The sequence below is a fragment of the Callospermophilus lateralis genome, chromosome 5 (genome assembly GCF_048772815.1).
Source record: "Callospermophilus lateralis isolate mCalLat2 chromosome 5, mCalLat2.hap1, whole genome shotgun sequence".
NCBI lineage: Eukaryota > Metazoa > Chordata > Mammalia > Rodentia > Sciuridae > Callospermophilus > Callospermophilus lateralis.
Window position 1 is genome coordinate 158,250,444 of NC_135309.1, and position 22,253 is coordinate 158,272,696.

Below are 22,253 nucleotides of genomic sequence, written 5' to 3' on the forward strand. Positions count from 1 at the left end.
TCTTCCCCAGTAGTCATGTTGAAAACTGAATTTACACTGCTGTGTGACAACGTGCAAACCTTACCTCTGCAACTCATTTTCACTTACAGCTCTTGCTTTTCCCCTTGGTCATGTTCCTAATGGCTCCGACTGTTGAGGGTGAAATGATTGTCTCTGTCACTGTGGTGATTTGGTTTTGCCCATGCATCTCTTGCTTGCCATTATATTTATGCCCGGTTTCCATGACTCACTGGTCACAGCAACATATGCTGATCTGTATGGACAAGAGTTCTGCTCTCACCACCAGCAAGCAGAGCAAGGAGGCCCCTAGCGTGTTGGAGGGATGGTCTGTTGATGTGGGTTGTACCATCTTTGTGTCTCTGGGCTGTTGTCTCTTTTCCTTATTCCTGGACGCATTCACTTGCAAGTGTGCACACAGCTGCCCCTCACCCACAGTTGTTGGAGTTTGTCTTTGCAGGTCTTGCTTCAGACAGACAGTATAGGGGAGCAGGGATGCTGGCCACTTGTGGGCCAGGATGCCCGTGATGGCGTGGTTCCTAGGGAGGGAGTGCAGCCCCTGTGCCAGGACAGCATGATGCCCTCTGAAGTAGATGCCATGTACTGGTCCTGCAGACAGGCAGCAGAGGGCCACTCTGCTGATCAACAGATCAGAATGTTGACTTCTTCTCTACCCGCAGTGGGTTCCAGTTTACGTCTTCTACAGGAGTTCACAGAATAAAAAGCGAAGGCAAACAATCTAAGTAAAGCTTCCCCTTCTCCAGATTGTGCTGATTCCTTGGCCACAGGTTTTCAGTTATACTTGGTTGGAGATTCCTCATTAGCACCGTTTACCTCCTGGATCATCGTTTCAATGAAAGGCAGTTCATATCTGAATATATATTCCCTAGGCAAGATTTATCTGCTCTCTCTGAAATCCAATTTCTTTTCTTTATATGTTTGCAGGACATTCTAAAAAATTGTTCTTTTTAGATATACATGACAGTACAATGTATCTCAACATATTATACCTACATAGAGTATAGCTTATTCTAAATAGGATCCTATTCTTGTGATTGAACATGACATGGAGTTACCCTGGCTGTTTATTCGTATATGAACACAGGAAAGTTTCGTTTGATTCATTCTTCTGCTTTTCCTATTCCTGTACCCCCTCATGATCCATCGTTCCCCTTTGTCTAATTCAGTGAACTTCTCTTCTTCCCTCCCCATTTCCATATAGTGTGATAGCATCCACATTTCAGAGAGAACATTCAGCCTTTGTTTTTTTGAGATTGTCATATTTCACTTAGTTTGACACTTTTCAGTTCTATCCATTTACTGGCAAATGCCATAATTTCATTCTTCTTTATGGATAAGTAATATTGCATTATTTATGTGTACAGCATTTTCTTTATCTATTCATCTGTTGAAAGGCACCAAGGTTTGTTCTGTAGCTTAGCTATTGTGAACTGAGCTGCTATAAACATTGATGTGCTGATTTAAGTCCTTTGGGTATATGACAAGGAGTGGGATAAGTGGATCAAATGGTGGTTCCATTCCAAGTTTTCTGAGGAATTTCTATACTGCTTTCCAGAGTTGTTGCACCAACTTTTAGTCCCACCAGCAATGTATGAATGAATCTCTTCTCCTACCCTCACCGACATTTATTTTTATTTGTATTCTTGATAATTGCCATTCTAACTGTAGTGAGTTGGAATCTAAGTGTGGTTTTAATTTGCATTTCTCTAATTGCTAGAGATGTTGAATATTTTTTCATGTATTTATAGACTACTCATATTTCTTCTTCTGGGAAGTGTCTGTTCAGATTCTTAGCCAATTTATTGCTTGGGTTAATTGTTTTGGGGGGGTTAAGTTTTTCTGAGTTTTTTATATATCCTAGAGATTAGTGCTCTATCTGAGGTGCAGGTAGCAAAGATTTTCTACCATTCTGTAGGCTCTCTCTTCATGTTCTTGATTGTTTCTTTTGTTGTGAAGAAGCTTTTTCATTTGATACCATCCCATTTATTGATTCTTGATTTTATGGCTTGTGATTTAGGAGTCTTGTTGAGGAAGTCAGTTCCTAAGCTGACATATGGAGAGTTGGGCCTACATTTTATCCTAGTAGGCACAGTGTCTCTGGCCTATTGCCTAGGTCTTTGATCCACACTGAGTTGAGTTTTGTGCAAGGCAAGAGATGGGGTTCAAGTTTATTCTATTACATATGGATTTCTTTTTTTCTTTCTTTGTTTCTTTTTTTCTTTTCTTTTCTTTTTTTTTTTTTTTTTGTGGTGCTGTGGACTGAACCCAAGGCCTTGTGCATATGAGGCATGCAGCCCCCCTAATGAGCTATATTCCCAGCCCCATATGGATTTCTTTATAAAGTGAGAGTATTAACATGAATGTTAGTTTCATGATATTGTGGGATGTCAGATTTAACAAGCAAAAATACAGGATGCCCACTTAAATTTAAATTTCACAAAAGCCTGGAGTGGTAATTAATGTCACATACTAACACCAACATATTTTTCAGGGTTTATGTAGGATTCAAGTATAGGTGTGCATCATGTATTTAATCTGGAACCCTAGGATATAAATTAATTACTCATTTCTAAGGTGAAACAAAGATGCCCTTCGTATAATATGTATTGAAAGCTTCATGTAAAGACAGTTATTCTTGGATTTTGAATCAGCTCAATCATTTTGGGAGTCTTTCAGTAGCTGCCATGATTGAGACATGATAGGTGTCCATGGTTTTCAATTTGAGAGATATACTACAAATACATGTTGCTCACATGTGTATTCATAACATTAAAGGGTGACATTTGTACCAAAAGGCACATATCCTGAGTGGTTGTGCCCAAGCCGTGTCTGTTTCTGGCCCCACAGCCAGCTCCTATTCTGGAGCTCCATCCTCCTCTTCCCATCTCCTTGGGGAGCTGAGCTGCAATTAATAGGAAGTTCCATTTTCCCCCCTTTTCTTAAAGCTCACCTTAAAATGTCAAGAAGGAGTAAGAAAGCTTTATCTAGTTCTTGCATACATTTTTTCCTGCAAATGACTTTGACTAGAGTTTTGAATTTCAGATGTATAGATATGTATGGTTTTATTTTCTATGACAAATTTTCAAAGGTAAGTTTACCAGATGGAAGCCAATTACAATGATTTTCATCATTCACATTTAGTTTGTGATACTTTGGGTTGAGATCCATCCATATTGGGTAAAGGCGTGTTTCTTGTTTACCTTCACACTCACTTAAATAACTCTTGCCAAAGGGCATGATGGGAACAATTTGACCCAGATTTTAGCAAGCATGGGGGTGATAACGACCTTCAGTTCAGGCCAGCTTCTCTTCCTCCTTCCCTTCCCCCTTTCTGCTTTCTTTTCCCTTCCCTCCCTCATTTGTCCAATCTTGTCTCAACACATATTAACAAAGTACCCAGTCTCGACCCGCCAAGATGCAGCCACTATGCAAAAGTGACGTCCCCTGTGGAGCTTGAGGTCACGCACATAGACACAGAGTGAACCAGTGAGAATCAAGTCTGTGGTGAGAACAGCAATGAAATACAAAGACCTTTGAGGCAATGTCTGCTGTCCTGTCCTCTTATATCAAGTAGATGTTTGGCTGTGGCTGGGCAGCAGTGGGCACTGCTTCTTTCATGGTCTGGGCTTGTGTTTCTGCCTCTAAAAGAAAACAGCATTGTCATTTGCCACCTCAGCCCTAGGAACCACAGGCTAGGGGTGACCACAGCTCCTAGTGCTGCACACACTTCCTGGAGGGGAGGTGAAGGTGGAGCTGGGTGGAGGTGAAGAAGGTCGGGTCCTGTGGGTAGCACTTGCTGTGTTGTAACATTGGGCAGAGGATTCTAGACTGTGGAGAACAGGGTCGTCAAGTGTGTGTACAATGTAGACTCTAGACCCAGCGAGGGAAGTAGAGCTGGTGTTGGGGGGAAATCCAGGTGAGAAAGGCGTTTCAAACCCAGGCAATGGAATGGCAGAGTGGGAAGGAGGGGGGCAGGTGAGCTCCTCACCTGGGTGAGGAGGAGGGCGGGACCCAGCAGGACCCAGAGGCTCAGTTCCTGGAGCTGGTGTTAATGGCACTGGTGCATTGTAAAGGGGCCCCAGGGGGTTTGCAGGGACAGAGCCAACATCTAGCAGGGAGAACTGGGCCAGGGAGACGGAGATGGTTGCCATCATGTGGGGGTCACCACTGCAGAAGGAGACCTTGACAGAGGGTATAGAGCAGGAGAAGTGTAGGCGAGGGAAGGAAGGGCTTCAGGGAAACAGAAGAGGGTCCTGTAATGCTGCAGGAGGGAATGGGGACCTCAGAGGGTGCTGTTGGGTGACTAGATGCCCAGAGAAAAGGAGAAATAGCAAAGGCCTGGGTCATGGTCCAGCAGATGGACCACACCTTCCTCAGAAGTGTTAAGCCCTGTCATTCTGTTAGCTTCCTTTAGCTGCAAAATCAGATAAACAGGGTGCACTAAGTCCATACTGCAAGCTTTTAACCAATGATGACTTAATAAGTCAAATTATTAAAGATCTTTTAAAATTGAGTTCTTACTGCAATTGCTTAAGAATTCAAAGCACATATGAAATTGACATTTGGGCAGGTTTCTCAGAACGCTAATCTATCAATAAAATAAAAAACAAGCAGCAAGATGTCCTTGTTAAAGTGTTGAGTAGGATGGAGTTCTTGCACCAGTCTTACCCTGCCATGCTAAGCTGGAGAGAAAGCAGCATGAGAGACACAAATGGGGGTCCTCCAGTGGGGTCCCAAGGACATGTGCTAAAATGTCTGCTGCGGAGTCCGTAGCTGCCTCTCTTCTGCCTCCTGTCCCCCACCCTAATGCGTACTTTCCTGTTCTATCTCATGCACACAAACACACTCTTTTCTTGGACAGGGACTGTTTTTAATCTTCCTCAAATGAAGCATATGTCAGTATATTCTTTACCTTTTCCAAAAGTAACATACTTAACCAGCTAGTTTGAAGTAAAATTACTAATTATTATAATATTATATATGACTCTGTAGCCCGTTCATAATTAATCAATACATGCTTATTTGAAAATTTTCAGATATACATTTTAAGTAAATCCAGGCTAATTCATGTATACTTTCATGCAATTCATGTGCATCTCTCTTTAAATATAAATGACCCAGTCACTAAGGCTTTTCATGGAGACAGGAAAAATAAAAAGTATTTTCTGAGCCAAATCTTTTTGAGCCCAAAGTTCTTGATCTTTATTTCTGGCTTTAGAATCACTTCTTACCTTCATTTTGTGTTTAAAAATTAAGAGTTGTGGTGTTTTGAAACTCAGTATCTTGGGGTTTCTTCAATTGTCTGTTCTGATTTCATGTACTTGGTGATAGGTCTTGCAGGTGCTTCTAGAAGTCTGGATTTCATCTCTGGGATTTGCAGGCTGGCAGCAGTGGAGGCCACAGCACCGGACACTAGAGGGAGCCATGTGGGCTAGCAGCCTGTGTCCCCCTGATGTAGGCGCTACCCATGTGATGCCCTCACCAGCAAGTCAGAGGAGCCTGGTCTGCTCTCCTCACAGCCTGCTCTGTGCCCTCACCCTGGGTAGTGCTAATGGCCAAACTCATGCATAGTGCACAAAACACTAGTGAGCAGAACGTCTGGGGCCAGGAGGGCTGGGATCTGTCAGAAATGGATGTGCGTACAGAAAATAACTTGGAAATCTGAGGTCAAGAAAAGCAACCCAGAGAAGAAGAACTAGAGAAGAGGGAGGAGATGAGAGCAGAGAAGGGAGACAGGCGAGGATGCACTTCCTTGTGCAGGAGGGAGGAACTGCCTCATTCCTTTTCCTACATGTTGGCAGTTGTCAATCATTTTGCCCCGATGGGGCAGCAAAGTAAAGTTGGCATTTCTGACACTAGGGATCCAAGATGGCCCCGGGATGATTTCTTTCTCCTGATGTTCTCCACAAAGCTTGCTACTGTGAGCCACAGCAAGGTTTGACATTCTCTCCGTTCCTGGATTTGCAACTGGATAGGCAGGGGTAGAAGAGCAGTTCTGAGCCCTGGCTGCTCATCAGCATCACTGCAGAGCCTTCAAAAGCACGGGTGTCTTGGCCACCTATCCAGGCAGCTGACTGTGTGGGTCTGCAGTGGGACCTGGGTATCTGCACTTTTGAAAGATGCTCTGATGGCTTTCCTAGATGGAGAATAATGGCCGAATGCTGTGTGTACTCTGCTCAGTACAGCAGACATAGCTGTGGCTGTGAGACCGCTGACCCCATTTCCCTCCCAACCTATTGCCTTCACAGATTATGGCACCATTAAAAAAGTGCGTGCGCCGCTGAATCAGTCCTTGGGAAGCTGTTTGCTGGAAGAGATCGAGCTCTTCCCTGAGAGGCGGAGGGAGCCCATCCGGAGCCTGCGGATCCTCCACAGCCAGAGCGTCCTGTTCGTGGGGCTGCGGGAGCATGTAGTCAAGATCCCCCTGAAGAGGTGCCAGTTCCACCGCACACGCAGGTAGGGCTCCCTGGGGACTAGTGGGTAAGACGGGTTCACTGGGGGAGGGGGCACAGGAGCCAGAAAGGCTTTTAAATTCCCTGTGGCCCAGTGGCCCCGGGAAGGTAATGTCTGTGTGCAGCCTGCATCCCAGGATGCAGACTTTTCATGCAAACAGATTAACTGTGCTGAGACTAACCCACCAGCTATGTGCGGAAGAGGAGCCACAATTATTACAATGTCTATGAGCAGTTGCCAGAAAAAAAGTAAATGATTCATTGGATCGAGGCACTCAGTGATAATGCTAATATTCAGGGGCCCAGCATTAATCTATTACTCTGGCACAAGGTCTATTTTATTTTATTTGGATATACACATACACACCCTGGGCAGAAGCTGATATATTGTGTGTGCTCCCAGGCCAAAGCTCTTCTTCTGAGAAGGGGGGGGGGGTGTCTTCACAGGACGTCACTCGATGTCCTCCTGGGAGCGGCTTCCTTGGTGCTGCCTCAATCCCGAGGCTCCAGCATCATGAAGGCAGGCGCAGGGCAGAGAAAGGACGTCCTGCTCCTGGCCAGCACCCCTGCTCCTGGCCAGCACCCCAGGCCTGCCTTCTCTCCTGTGGGTGTCTGTGACCCACTATGGTCTTAAAGCTGATTTTGGAAGTAGGTAGGCCCAGGTAGTTAGGAAATAGCAATGAGATGTGCCAAAGATGAACTTAACAGGGACTTCAGTGTTGAAAATCGCATATGTACTTTGACCACTGACCAAAAATTGCCTTTGGGGATATCACAGTCTGAAAGTCTCTTAGGGATCAGTGCTCATAATCAATTCCATTTCCCACAGTAGTGCATGATTTCAGGTTGGGTAGAAATGGTTTTCTTTTCTCTCATTCACAAGCACCTACAGGTTGTCTAAATAGTGTGCCTGAGGGCAGTGGCCGGGGGACTTTGGGGCTTCCACGCATACTATAGATCTGTCCTTTTTATATCTTGATGCTGGTGCCTAAAGTACTTTAGACCTCCGTTTTCTCACTTATCACATGTGAACTGCTGTAGAGTCAAATGGGATGATACATGTAGTGTAAAATTGAAAGCTCTCTGCAAAGGATTATTTTTATATAGAAGGAAGTTTTTATGTTTGGTCCTAATATGCCTTTCAAGATGACTCTGGAAAATTAAATCTATATTATAATGTCTCCTTTGGTATTAGAGACAGTTAGAGAATGTTATCAGGATCCTTCTAACAAATAATGATGCTGTTGTGAACATTATGAGGTACTGATACTTGTTAACAACTCTCATTTCTACATGCCTATTCCTGCATGTAACCAATGGCCATAGGAATGGGTTCTAGTAATTGTTCCCTGCAGGACTGTCCTAGGGCAGGAACTGCCTCCGCAGATGCTGATGATTCTGCAGATGACAGGAAGGGCCATCTAGTTGGCAGGCAGGTTGCAGCCAAATGCAGCTGGTGGGACAACAGTCTTCCAGGTTCAGCTCTGAGAACTCTTGAGTTCTACTGGTGACTTTGGGGGATAGCGTGTTAAGGGTAACACACAGGAAGACCCAGATCTGTGCTAGAGGGTGCTTTGGGTACCAGAATGGAAATCTGTGGCTTACACAACTTCACGGAGTCTGGCTTATAACAGCTCAGCTCCTTGTACCAGCAACTCGGGAAGAGAGTCCTGCATCAGATCACGAGGAAGACACCCACGAGAAAGACCAGTGCCGTCCATCTCTCCTGCACCTGCACTGCCAGCAGCCCTGAGACCACAGGAGCCTGGGCCACCAGGCATAGAGGCCAGGAGGGCCACAGCCCTTTTCTTTAAAAGAGAACCAGGCCACCTGTATGTCTTCAGCAAGCTCCTGGGCAGAGGGGAGTTCTGCATTTCTCCGGAGCAGAGTCTCTCTGCTGTCCACCTGTCCACTCTCTCAGAAAAGGCAGCAGAGCTGAGGACTCCACTGTGAACTGACAGGTTGTGTGGCCTCCATGCAGGTGGGCTTGTTTAACCTCGGTGCTCCATCCAAGAAAAAAAAAAATTTAGAGGTTCCGAAGCAAGCGTCTCTTGGGATTCCTCTGACTGTGTCTCTTAACTGTTCTCCTCCTGTGAAAAGGCAAGAAAGCCTCCCTAGCTAGAGACACTGGAGGAGAGAAGTTATTTTTTAAAACACTGGCATCTAGACGATCAGATCTCTTTTCATGAATTAGGGGGGAAATCTCTGGGTTTTTTTGTTTTTGTTTTTGTTTTTTGACAGACAGTTTTTATTTTCTGGAAATATGCCCAAATAAGTACACTGAATAGAAACAGATTTACACTTGTGTGTATTGTACACTAATTTCTGTGCCAAGTATACTTTTCATAGTCAAATATCAGTCATTTTAGTATTTGAAAATCAATTTTAAAAATGTATTTTTGAAGGATTTAAAAAGAGAAATTGAGCATAACTGAAAAATCAGAAGCCTTAAATATGAATATGATTCTTTAAAGGATCCCTTGATCTTTCAAAGGCTGATATTTACATTTTAATTTTTTTTTCAAATGTCTCTCTGTTAAAGACAGGGTTCAGTGATATTTAGTAAAACATTTATAAAAGGTAGCAATTCATACAATTTCATGGGTGTGTTCAAACTGTCTGACACAGTGCAGGATTTCATCTCCATTTTCCTTTGTCACTATTCTGAGCCTGAGCGTGAAGGGCCACGTCATCCCCATCTTTCAGATGAGCAGGTGGCAGACTGGGGCCTGGCATCTTGCCTGGGATCACGCAGCTCCTGCCATGTGAGACCCGGTCCCTCCCGTGTGTGTGTGTGTGTGTGTGTGTGTGTGTGTGTGTGTGTGGTTTGCACTGTGTCCTGGTGCAGTGAGGCTGTGGCAGGCAGGGTCGGATTTCCTCAGGAGGGGACTGAAGGCACCTCCAGGTGTGCTTCCCTGAGTCAGCTGGTCAGGACCAGCCGAGACAGGACTCAGCCATTTGAGACTCCTTCTCATCAGCTCTTCTTTTAAAATAACAGTTTTAAAATTGGTGCCTGTGAATTACACAGTGTGGTGGGCATCACTGTGGCCTACCCATACATGCATACAGCATGGAGTGATCCTTTTCCTCTCTCACAGTGCCCCGGCCTCCCTTCCTGGCCCTCAAATACTGCCTCCTCCAACCCATTAGTTGCTTCTTTATTCTGGCCTCAGGCAGATCAAACAAATAAAAAGTGGGTTTTCTGCCTTGTTTTCCTAAAGCATCCTGAGGTGGGTCTCCATCTCCTTGTGGGGAGACCGTGCTTCCTCAGGGGCAGCTGACAAGACACCTGCCTGCCCCGTCCACAGTTTGCACTCCTTGTGACTCAAACATCAGTGTGGTGGCTTCCCCTAGGAAAGTGATTTTAAAGGGACAATATTTTGAAATTATGCTTTGGTCAAGTTTGATTACAAAATGTGGGTCAAGAAATACTTGTTTTAATGCTAGCGTCTTTTGGCACAGACCCTTAATAAATAGTGTGGGGAAATTGTACACACGATAAAGCCAGCTTGTAGGAATTGGTGGTTACCTCTGAGAATGGAGTGTAGAGGCTCTCTTACTCCGCACACATATCCTTTTGCCCTGGGCCTGATTGACCACAAATATGCATGTCTCATAAAGTGTGTTAATATTTGCTAACTTTTGAGGAACCTGGCATCTGGCAGGCTCAGTTATGAAAACAGGATGACTGTGGAGGGCAGGAAGCTGACCCCTCTTGAGGACCTGTAAGGAAATAATAAACGGAGACACAGGGACAAGGTGCAGAGGCAGGGAATTTGGCAGAGTGGCTCTTTATCTGGTTGGCCACATTTATTTATACCAGTAGGTTACATTAGGTCATTGTACCATAACCACATTATTGTTTAGAGTATCAGTAGTGTTGCGTATTCTGCAGTCACATCTCACAGTCACAATATGCAATGTCAGGAGCTTTGTGTGGTTCTCAAAAAAGTTCATTGTCTGTTAGGCAGGCAGATCCAGGAGCACCAGAGCTTGATGAAACATTGTAGTTATCTAGCAAACAAGTTCTTTTATTCCCAGGAGCTATGTGCCTGCAATCAAGGTCGAGGCTTGACTAAGCTCTAACACTGAGGCTTCTCAGGGCATTGCCATACCATCTAGACATTGCACATATATTAGCTGTATTACTAGATGCTAAGAGAGATTGCAGGGCATTCTAAGGTGGGAAACAGGGTGCCTGTTACCCCCCCCCCCCCGAGTTTGCTTACTGGGGAATGCTCCCCTGTACATTTCCATGGTCAGAATCCCTACAAGGACCAAATCCTGGACCCTGGCATGGTGAGGGCTCTGCAGTAGCAGCCTGTGGTCTTTAGAGAGAGAAGAGGTCTCTAGAGGGAGCACGGAATGGAGCACCTGTTAGAACAGCCACTAACCTAATTCCCGCCTGGAGTAAATGCCAAGGTGCAGTCTCAACCTGCGGCTTAGAGCAAAGAGGCCAGCAGAGATCCGAGTTCCCATTTCACTGCTTCAGGAAGCAAAGAGTGAACAGAAGCGTGGGCTCTAACGGTCATGTCTAGAAATCATACTGTTCTTTCCAACCCTCCCGGGAAGTTCTTCAGCCTTCCAAGAGATACGAGGTCTGCAGCCCCTCAAGTTGAAGCCATGGATGGTCGGAGGAGTGATAGGAGGGCTATTGACATAGATGTCTAAATTCATTTTAAGGAGTGTGCACTGATTGGATCAGTGGCTCAGCAAACTTTCTCTGCAAAGGGAAAAACACCATCTTGGGCTTCCCAGGGTCTATAGCAGCAACTCAACTCTGTCCTGGTGCATGGTCTTGGTGACTGGGCAAGGCTGTGGCTCAGAGAGAGCTGACAGTTCCACAGGCAGGGTATCAGTGATGTGCTTTTAGGTTCAGATAGTTTATGATTTGCACAGACAGCCAAGCAAAGTGCAAGAAGTATTGGCTGCTCAAGTGCCTCGTCTCAAAGGATGACACTGGAGCAAGAGGAAGCTGTGGCCATAGGTCTGCTGCTCAGGGAACTGCACAGCTGCTGAGAAGAAGGGGAGTGTGCAGCAGAATCCTAGGGGGGTGAAATGGGGGCAGAAAGCCCCCACCTCAGAACGCAGGAGGCCATAAGAGAGTTACCTACTGACAGCCTCCCTGGGCACAGAGGTGGGGGAGGATGGAAATGGCTTTGTCACTCCTGCCGAGGCTCATGTTTCAGGTCAGGGAGAATCAAGGACGTTCTGCCAAGATTCCTTGGGTCAGCTGTGCTGAAGCCTCTCCCTGAGTCCTCTGCCACCAAGAACAGTCCAGGCAGCCAGATGGAACAGCACCCCACATTCTGTTTCAGCAGAACTTGAGGCTGCAGGCGAGATGTGGTCCAGGGCTGTAGTTCTGTGACTCCTGAATTACATCGCTGTCATATGCCTTTTGAGTGGATGAATTTTCATTATGTATACACTGATTTATAAAATGAGATATTAAATTTATTAAATCAATTGGCAAATTATGTAGGTTACTCTGCACCCTAATATTTTTCTGAGTGTCCTGGTTTTTTACACTTTGGATGCTCCCTCAAATATTCTGTAGTTTTATTTGACACCCACCACAACTGTGAGAAAAGATAAGCCTGTCAGGTTGAAGCATTAACATTTTACAGAAGGGAGATGAGTCTGAATCAGAGACATCGGGCAAGGAATCTACAGTCACAGAACAGGCTCTGGGACTCCTGCACCAAGGGAATGAAGCCAGTGCACCCGGGCTCAGGTGACGTGCGCTCGCAGGCCATCTCCAGGTCCCTCCACCTCCACCATGGCGTCCAGCTGAAGGTGTGTTCATAAATATCCACTGAATTAGCAACTGGACCCTCTTCCTCTCTCCTCCCTGGTATTTTCCTCCTAAACTGAAAAGAAAACCAACATTCTTAGGAAAAAGTAGCAAACACTCCCTCTACTGAAAGGTATGAGGAGATAAATAGTAGCCAAAGGACTGAAACCCTTTGGGCCCCAGGTGTCTGTTTTGCTTTAGGTTTGCTTTATGAACTAATTGAGGAGAGAAGAAAAGGTGGGACCTGGAAGAATCATAGGCCACATATGACCCAGGAGAGTCACACCTTTCAAATCGTGCCTTATAAACCTCAGGAAAAGAGGATACCGTTACTCCATGCAGGTGAGCTGGTGTCTGGTCACTTTTAATTCCATTAGCCTGTAATAGTGTCATTTAGATAAAGAAATTAACACCTCATTAAGGAAATTAGTATGGAAATTAGGTTACTGCAGGACATTTACTGCTTTAAAGGTCAAAGCGGTAAAAGGCAGAGTTAATAGGCTAGCACCTTTATTAATTCAATATTCTCACAAGGCACAGTCTGCCCAGTGGGAAAACATGCAGTGTGTACTGAGGGATTGCAGGTTCTCCACACGGCCCCGAAAGAGCACTTCAGCCCCTCTGTGCTGAGTCCCACAGACACTCACCAGGGAGTTGGGACGTGTATTCCGCTCAGATGAAATGTTCTCCCTTCAAGATGAGTTTGTGGTTTCCTAATTCTGCATGTCTGGAGTTTTTGTCTGACTCTGACTTAGCCTCTAAAGACTGCGTTTTTTTGGTGATTCATTTGTAGTGTATTTGTACTGTATTTGTTGAACTTGGCCACATCAGTCATCGAGCCTGGGTGTGTGAGGACAGATGAGTCAACCCTGACCCTCCCCTCATGGGGCTCAGCGTCTAATAAAAAAAAAAAAAAATCTGTCATAAACAAAATTCCCTGAGTATCTCTCAAGGAATCGAGTCAAAGGACCTTTAAATTACCTTCTACCTTATTCCAAAATGGATCTATCACTGAAGCCTGATCATGGGCCACTCTAAGACCTCCTCTCCTCAACTGCAGTCCCGTCCACTGATTTCTTAAGCTGTTTTAGTCAGTTTTTTTCACCCTGTTGAGTCCTAAAGACCTGACTAGAACAATTTGAGGAGAAAAATGTTATTTGGGGGCTCACGGTTTCAGAGGTCTTAGACCATAGACAGCCGACTCCATTCCTCGGGGCCTGAGGTGAGACAGGACACCATTGAGGAAAAGTGTGGAGGAGGAAAAGCAGCTGGGAATGGCACCAGGAAGCAGTTCAGTCTGCTCTACAAGACAAAATGTATACCCCAGAGTCACACCCCCAGGGACCCGCCTCCTCCAGCCACATGAAACCTGCCTAGGTCACCACCCAGTTAGTCCCTCTCAGAGGATTAGTATCTGATTAGGTTAAGACTCTTGTCAGTCATCTCACCTCTGAACTTGCTTGCCTTGTCTCACACAGGAGCTTTTGGAGACACCTCACATCTAGGCCCTAACAGCTGTATCTGAGTCCTAACTAGTGTCCTAACCCTCAGTTTCCAACAGTTGGGGAACTGATCATCACATCAGGACACACGTGTTCAATGGATTGTTTCATTCAGTAGGTTACTCCAAAGCCATTAAGTGGTGACTATGAAGACATCCCAGGACCTGGCAGTAATGAGGAAAAAGAGGTGCCGATAGGTGTGCACGTCAAGATTGTTAAAAAAAATGGGGAAAGTGTGGCAACCTGCCTGGCTGTTCAGGTTCCCGGACCTGGGGATGAGGGGATGGAGAAGAGACAAACAGACACACAAACAGAGAAAAAGCCAGGACCCAGTGGTTCACCAACAACCCTGTAGGGAAGCAGGGACCCACAAGAAGCCCAGCACATTTATTATACAGACACAAACACCAAAAGGATTTATTGTGGGAAAGTTTCTTCAAGTAAGCAGAACCAAGGTCCTGAGTACGAGCCACCTGATTATAGTTCTCAGCTTCGCCCGTAACGTTCTACCTTCCCCCCGCCCCTGAGCAGCTGGCATCTGAACCTCAAGGTGAAGAATTGATTAGCTCCATGGCTGGCAGAGGACCTCGGATTGAACAGGGTGTCACCATAGCAACTAGGCAGTCTCCAATCTATGCCTTAGCACCCAGAGTTCCCAAGAGAGGTATCGCCTCTGTCATGGGACAGTTCAAGACCCATAATTCAGTCTCTGCTCCCAACAGAAAAGGTTTAAGTGCCTGTGTGAGCAGGCTGATCTCCATGTGAGGGGCCCATCGCCGTGGGCTACAGCTGGAGCACAGTGTCCTTCAGCTTGTCATAAGGCGGCAGGGAGAGAAACCCAGAGTGTGACAGAGTGGAACAGGAACCTGCGAGAGCTCAACTGAGAACCAACCCAGAAGCATAGGAACCGAGAAGCATGGGGCATGGCCCTCCCAGGCCTGGAATGAGGAGGGCCGGGCAGGTGTGGGGGCCTGAGGCTTGTGCAGTTCAGGAGGGGTCTTGCTAAAGAGCAGAGTATCAAATCATAAACAAAAGTCCCTGAGGTCAATTACAAGGCTTTAAAAAGTCTCGGGAAGTAAAGAAGTTTAAGCCTCCTCAGTTTCCAGGGTAAACCCCTCTGGCAGTGATACCAGCGTATACTTTGATCCCTGTGGCTGATAAAAGCAAAGACAACACAGGGCCATTAAGGAGGGAAGCCACAGAAGGCAACCACCTTCTGCACTGCCCAGCCTCCCACTGCACCCCTGGATGTGGGTGGAATCCTTTATTCCCCTCTGTCATATTTTAATGAAATCACATTCTTGTTAAAATGTGGGATAAGCTGCTAGAGCAAGAAGGTGTACTCAAATATCCCATAGGAGGGGTCCCTTCCTAGGGGCTCCTAGCTTTCCTTAGTGGTGCCTTAGCCCGCCAACAGGCCTGGGTTCCTCTTTCTGCTGGGTTTTTGAAGACGGTGTGTTCCTGATCCCTTAATGGCAATCTGAGCTCTAAACTATTGGTTGGATAAAGTTTGAAAACGGGTGTGACTACCTGTTTTATTTCAGTTGAGAAACAACCAATGAGCTCACAGTGAAAGGGTTTCGTGGTTTAATATCTACTCCCCAGGCTTCCTGCATTTGTTGTAGCTCTGTCAACATCTCCATGGGAAAGCTGGGCTGCCACTCTGCATGGCACCAGCACCGCACACCTGAGTTATCCTAAGCAGCAGCACCCGAGCCTCTCCTAACGTTTTTATGGGCATAATTCCATGAATTAATAAATCATGAGAAAATAACCAATCACCCGTTTGAATGTGTTTGCAAAACTTTTCTGCATATGGAAAGATAATAAGTTTGGGCTTCAGGTGGATCCTGGATGGGTACTAGCCCTGGTATGTGATGTGAGCTACTTACTCAGAGTCTCTGAGCATCGTTCCCCAGTCTGTGGTGCATGAAGATGAGAGTAAAGAATGACTGTTCTTTACATACAGGAGGAACCCAGGAAGGGTGCTCCTGCCTGACTTTCACAGGGGCGTCTCGTGGTTCCTTCGGGGCTGTCATTGACTTTGGTCCTTTTCACTTCACACTCTTGATGAAGGTTGGGCTCAAAATCCCCCTCTGTGCCAGATGTAAGCCAAAATCAAACACAAAAATCTAAAACTGAAATAGAACAAAACATAAGACACAGTTTTAAAAAAAGCAAAACCCTCTCATGCATGTGTTGGCTCTCTTTGCCCAGGTACCATCACTGCTGGACCAAACCAAAGGCCCACTGACTTGACAAGAGTTGGCTCTTCTGCCTTTAAAGAACTCCCAGCTCTCTGAGAAGTGCTGGGACCACAGGGTGGGATTCTGTGCTGTGTGTGACATTGTTCACCAGACTCTTGTTTTCCTAGACCCATGAACTTCCCAACAGCTGGTGAGATTCTGCTGTAATCCCGTTCTGGGTCTGGGTGCCTCATCCAGGCGGCCAGACACCTGTCAGTGGGGCTTCAGTGTCCCCCACTTCAGGTCAACTGTGCACCCATACCAGAGGGGCTGAGAGGCAGGCACCCATGGAGCTGGGCAGTGCCAGGTGTGGGGACGGCCAAGGGCACACCTGTGCCACCGTCACTGGGTGGGGCGGGCTGTCAGATTCCGCTGAGACGTGCGGGCGCTCTTCCCTTGGCACAGGCTGTGCTCCAGGGAGGATTCTTCCTCTTGAGCCTCATCTGCTCTATTGTGAGTTGGTTGAATATAAGGGAACGGATTTCTTTTCTCTGGACTTATTTTCCTTTGAGATTTTATGTGAAGGTTGAAACCTATCACTTGACCCCCTTTACCCTCTGCAGATGTGACTGTTGGCCCTTACCCTCTCTCACAGAGGGTTTCCCTGGAGGAAGCTGATGGGGTAAAGAAGAAGTGGTTCGTCCTTGTTAGCTTTGGCTGGGGAGAGAGGCCACCAGAGAGTGGACTTGGAGGTGCTGTGCTTGTCTCCATTTCCTACAGTAGAGAACACAAACTCCAAAAGCGGGTCCCTGTCCACTTCCATTCTCGAGCACTTTGACGGGACTTCTTCTGCCCATCATGCCCAGTGGTTTACTTCCACAGCTCTGGCTAGGGAAGGCTGGTCCTGGGTTGTTGCTCCTCCCCTGTGTCCCCTTTGTCCTGGTTTTGGGCCGTCGATGAGGCTGCCTCTCTTGGAGAGCTTCCTTTTAGGGGCAGACTTGGCCTTCCCAGAAAGAGTTGAACTTCAGAGTGAAGTTCCCCATGACAGAGGCCCACGGGGAGGCTGAGGCAGGCAGCTGGGGACCCCGTGCAGGATGACGGGTGAAGCAGGCGGTCTGCAAGTCAGAAGCTAGAGCTGGTGTCCCAGGCTGAGTGCAGCTCCCAGATTCCAGAAGGCCCTTGGGATTTGCTTGTTTCAAATGTTTACTTTGTTTCCTCTATCTTTTAAAATTATCACTTTTTCCTAAAATATTCACTGTGAAATTTATGCTAATCAGATTTTTTTATTATTTTTTATTTGTTTTTTTTTTTTACTTTTAAAATTTTATTTACGTATATTCAGTGCACATATGAATGGGGTTCAGTGTGACATTTCAGTAAGTGTGGACAGTGCTCTGATTGAACCCAGCCTCCCTGTAGCCCCTCTCCCTGGCCTTCTTTTCAACCTCTAGTGCTCACCGTCCCATAAGCAGGTTGACTTTTGTGTTCAGCCTCACCTATGAGAGGGGACATGTGGCACTTGTCTGTCTGTGTCTGTCTCATTCCACCTAATACAGTGCTCTTCAGTTCCATCCATTTTGCTTCAGGTAGCAGGATTCCATTCTTCTTAATGGCTAAATAGTATGCCCTTGTAGTTCATATGCCACATTTTCTTAATGCATTCATTCTTTGATGGCCCCCTAGTTTGATTCCACATATTAATTGTTGAGAATAATGCCCCAATAAGCATAGGCAAGCAGGTATGCCTTTGGCATGCTGATCTCATTTCCTCTGAAAAAAAAAAATATATATATATATATGTGTGTATATATATATATATATATATATATATATATATATGCAGAAGTGCTATAGCTGGGTCATACAGTAGATCGATTTTTAGTTTGCATTAGTTTAATTTAATATTAAAACAAATTTAAATTTGAAAAATTGTCATTATGTGTATCGCTGTTATTTATGGCAAGCCAATGTTAAATAGTTTTTAATAATTTAAAAGTACTGAAATTCACTACATGATATCTGCAGTCCTATTTATTGCAACACTATTCAAAAAAGCTTAGAAAAAGAAATGACCTAAGTGCCCATCAATTGACGAATGGACAAAGAAAATGTGATACATATATACAGTGGAATACTATCCAGCTATGAAAAAATGATGAAACTTTGTAACTCAGGACAATGTGAATAGGACTAGAGATCATTATGTAGTGAAAAGTGAAAGAAACCTGACTCAGAAAGATAAACACCACAAGATCTGACTCATAAGTGAAATCTAAAGATGTTTATCTCTTAGAAGTTGAGAGACTAGAGAGGGAGCGGGGGAGGGGGAAAGGTGGACTAATGGCTACAAAGTTACCATTAGATGGTAGTAAAGCCTGGTGTGCTGTCCCACAGCTAGTGACCATGGGTAACAGTAATGAATGTGATTTCAAAAAGCTAGAAGGAAGGACTTCAAAAGTTTTCAACACAAACAAGTGGTGAATATTGGAGGAGATAGACATGTTTAACCTGACTTAAACACCTCCCAATTATACATGTATTGAACTTCATATTATCCCAGTATTACGTGTAATTTAAACTAAATATGAATACTTCTATAAAATTAAGGCCTGTCTCTAAGAACATTTAACTCTAAAACATACTCTCCATAAATGAGTTTTCAAAATTAAACCTTTGGATTCCGACTGACATTGTTCTCTGAATTCAGATTCTTTCAAATACCTGGGCAATATATAAAATGAGAATAATGTAAGGTTATTTGCAAAGTAATGAAATAATTTTGAATATTGACAAAATACAGTTTATATAGTCGTTAGATACAAAGTAAAACTATTATATATGTAACAATGGAAAATGGTTGAATTGAGCTAGAATTTTTATTAAAACCATTCATCACACAAGGAAAAATACTTTCAAAGTAGCATAAAGAAAGTCCCCTTTCATCATGGCGACACTCATCGGAAACCCGTGATTTTCCATGTGCTCTAATTGAGAGACCCAGCTTCCAAAACTAATAATGCATGAAGACTGGGTTTTCTTCAAGTACAATTTAGAATCAAGGGAGAGCCCCTCAAAATCTCGCCACGGTGTGAAATATTTCAGATGAGGAGATTGTGTTGATCTCTACATTATGTTTGCACTGAGCATGCGTTTGTGCCTGGACAGAGGCCTTGCTGTTTTAAAGGGGAAGTGGAATATTAAGATGGTGCAGAACCGCAAGCATTGGAGGAAGAGTGTGTGGTTTCGAGGACCCTGATGGGAAAGCTTGTGCTCCTTCCCTGGAACTCGGTGACCTTGTTTCAGTCTCTAGGCAGCTTTGTGGGGGCTGGCCTGGAGAAAGGCAGGAGTCTCTAGAATGTTCCCCCAGAATGCTTCTCCAAGTGCAGCTTTGCCGTATCTAGCCACCAACTTAAAGATGGGACGGCACGCAGGGCGATCCTACAGCGGAACAGCTGTATGTGCACAGGTACTGAGGGAGGATCTGCTGACTTTCATCCTCAGTACCATGATCAGGAATGCACCCTTCTCTTGTCCTGTGTAGTTACGATGCTTTGTTCTCATGTCCCTAGGCCCAGGGGAAGATCTTATTAAATCATTTGTATTTCTTAAAATTAAGAAATTTTGGACATGTTTTATATAATAGAAATACAGGTAGATTCTATTCAATGACACTGATTATAGAAATATATTTTAATTAAGTTATTAGAAATTGTAATTCCAAAATTAAAAAAAAAAATAGACACTTTAAGAAGCAGATGTTTACATCTCTGTAATAAATTCCTATGTTAAACAGATGGTGTCTCGATTTGAGAGAAAAGGAAAAAATAAGTCATTCTTGCATCCTTATGCCTGACTCTGCTTGTGTTGGAGGAAAGTTTTAAGAAGTTTACACTGAAAATATCTATGTATGCTTGTGTTTTCCTTTTCTTGAAGATGGGAGGAAAACAGAGCTACAGAAATATACTTCAGCTAGATCAAAAACAGAGGCAAATGAAATGATGTGATAGAAGAATCAAAAGGACCCAGGGACAATGTTCCTATACTTTTTCAGTGGGAAGATCTTTGTAAACATAGCACACAGAACCTAGGAGACAGAAAGGAAAATGTTCACCCATTTTACTTATAAAAGAAATTTTATAAACTTTGTAAGAAGATTGAATGACAAACAGATAAATATTACTCACAGAGAGATAAATTTCAACACAGAAGTTGCCCTTTCTGATGACCTTGAGGAAAACCAATGACCTGTAAAGACATCCAGCTGGAATTAGAAATGGAGAAAAGTCTACACAGAAGGAATGCAAAAGATTGATAAGTGCACACGCATGTGCTGTGTCCTAAGTAACTCACACCTTAAAGAAAACAGACCACTGGGAGATTCTGTTGGCTCCTTTACCAGAAAGAGGTAAATTCTAAAAATATACCAATATTTTTAGAAGAGGTGAAAGAATCACCTCCTTGTTGATGTTTAGTGCAGAATTCCTAAAAATACTTAGAACTTTTAGCTCATCAGCCCCTCCTACAGGACTTAATCACAGAGTTAACCTGTCCCAAATGAACACTGTAGCCTTGCTTTCTAAAGGAGAAATTTAAGTCAGTTACTAAAAGAATGAGGGAGAGCTGTATTCATTGACAAGAATAATGTTGTGATGGATCACGTGGTACAGAGAGCAAACCATGATCAGTGTGTGTGTGATCACACGTGTGCCCATTATCCATAATCCACTTGAATCTAATGTATGAAATATGATCTGTCAAGAGCTTTGTAATATTTTGAACAACCAAATAAAAAAAATACACAAAAAAAGATACATTCCCCGTTTATTCATGCTGAGAATTGTTTTCTTATCTTTTGGACTTTGAAAGCTGGGATAGACAAAATTTGTTTAAATTCCGTAATAAAAAAAGATGCAATACAAAAAAAAAAAAGATGGCAATATATATATATAAAAAAACAATATAAATCACACCACGGCTCACACAAACACTAACAACAAGATATTACATGTGCCTACAGAGGTATGTGCATACAAGCCTACTCACAGAGGCATGGAGAGTATCTCCAGCATATTTACACTAACATGAGCAGGCTTCCCTTGGTGGAAAGCTTTCAGGTTGGCCTTTATAATAGTCTGGCTTGAGTTTTTTAATGAAAGTAATAAATGCACATGGCAGAGTCCTGGGGTTACTGTGACAGGCGGTTGTTAGGACCCCTTTGCACCCTCCCTTGTCCCTACGGCTGGAAAAAGCCCTTATAACCCTTTCTGTCTGAACTTCTTGGGTAGTTTATAAATAATCATCGCATAATAACTTAGTAAAGCATAGTTTTCAACCCCCATCTCTCGATGTCTCCTCGGTAAACGTATGTTCTCACGGTGTGATTCTGAAGTTGGCTTTGCCCTGTTTCGAGTCTTTGTCTTAAAACAGGACAGGTGCTCACCATGCAGAACAGGTGCTGAACAGTAATGAGGCAGAGAAGATGAGCACGGCCCCTGAGTGAGCATAACGTGCAAGTTCAGGAAGCGTGACTCATTTGTTCGTTCCCAAATTAAAAAGCTGGGTTTCCTTTCTCTAAGAATAAAAGAAAGAAAAGAATTATAATACAAAAGGAAATGGAAGGGAATGCTGTTTCTAATCGAGGTGCTGTGTCAGAAGGTTGCTGTTTGGTTTAAATGACCCGGTCCCCAGAGCAGTGCCTTACTTAGGATTGCCATGTTCCATGTGCTGTGGCTGTCTTGCATTATTCTTATCCGCAACTTGATACTTATACAACCTCCCTACCTGCTGCTTGATGGTTGAGCTGTGACTTTTGGCCCTGCTTTGAGTGGCCTGGTAGCCCTATAAAGTCCTCCCTTGCTCTAGGTGGCGTCCCCACCCTGTGATAGGGACAGTAGGCCTGTGGTTGGCTTTACTTCCCTGTGTATTTTTGGCTTCTCACAGTGATCCTTGTTTCTTTCCCATCCCCCCAATTTACCTCTTTTGTATTTGTAATGCAGAGGACCTAATCCTCATCTAATAATCCATGTTGTATATAAAATATTCACCATCTGCCACTTGTGATGTAATATGGTGGATATTATATATGCAGCTATGTGTATTGCAAGTTTGAATATATGTTACGGTACTCAAAAGGAAGATATCCCTATTGCATTGAATTTCAACTAACTGCAGTGAAGCATTTTAGATGTTCATGCTTTTCCTTGGGGCAGTTTCTCAAATTGTCTCTGCCTCAGTTATCTCAACAGTAAAGTGGCAATGGCATTTATGATGACTATGATGCTGTTGCTGTTTGTGGTGACAA

At 44.3% G+C, this 22,253-nt stretch overlaps 1 protein-coding gene across 3 annotated transcripts in view; it reads left to right on the top strand.

Moving 5' to 3' along the window:
* Positions 1 to 22,253, top strand: part of Sema5a (semaphorin 5A) — a 452,724-nt gene that overhangs the window by 348,150 nt on the left and 82,321 nt on the right. For all 3 annotated transcript variants that reach the window (XM_076857478.2, XM_076857480.2, XM_076857479.2), the window contains one exon: positions 6,267 to 6,474. In XM_076857478.2, the coding sequence (XP_076713593.1) occupies positions 6,267 to 6,474 (208 nt within the window). The remainder of the gene's footprint in view (positions 1 to 6,266; positions 6,475 to 22,253) is intronic.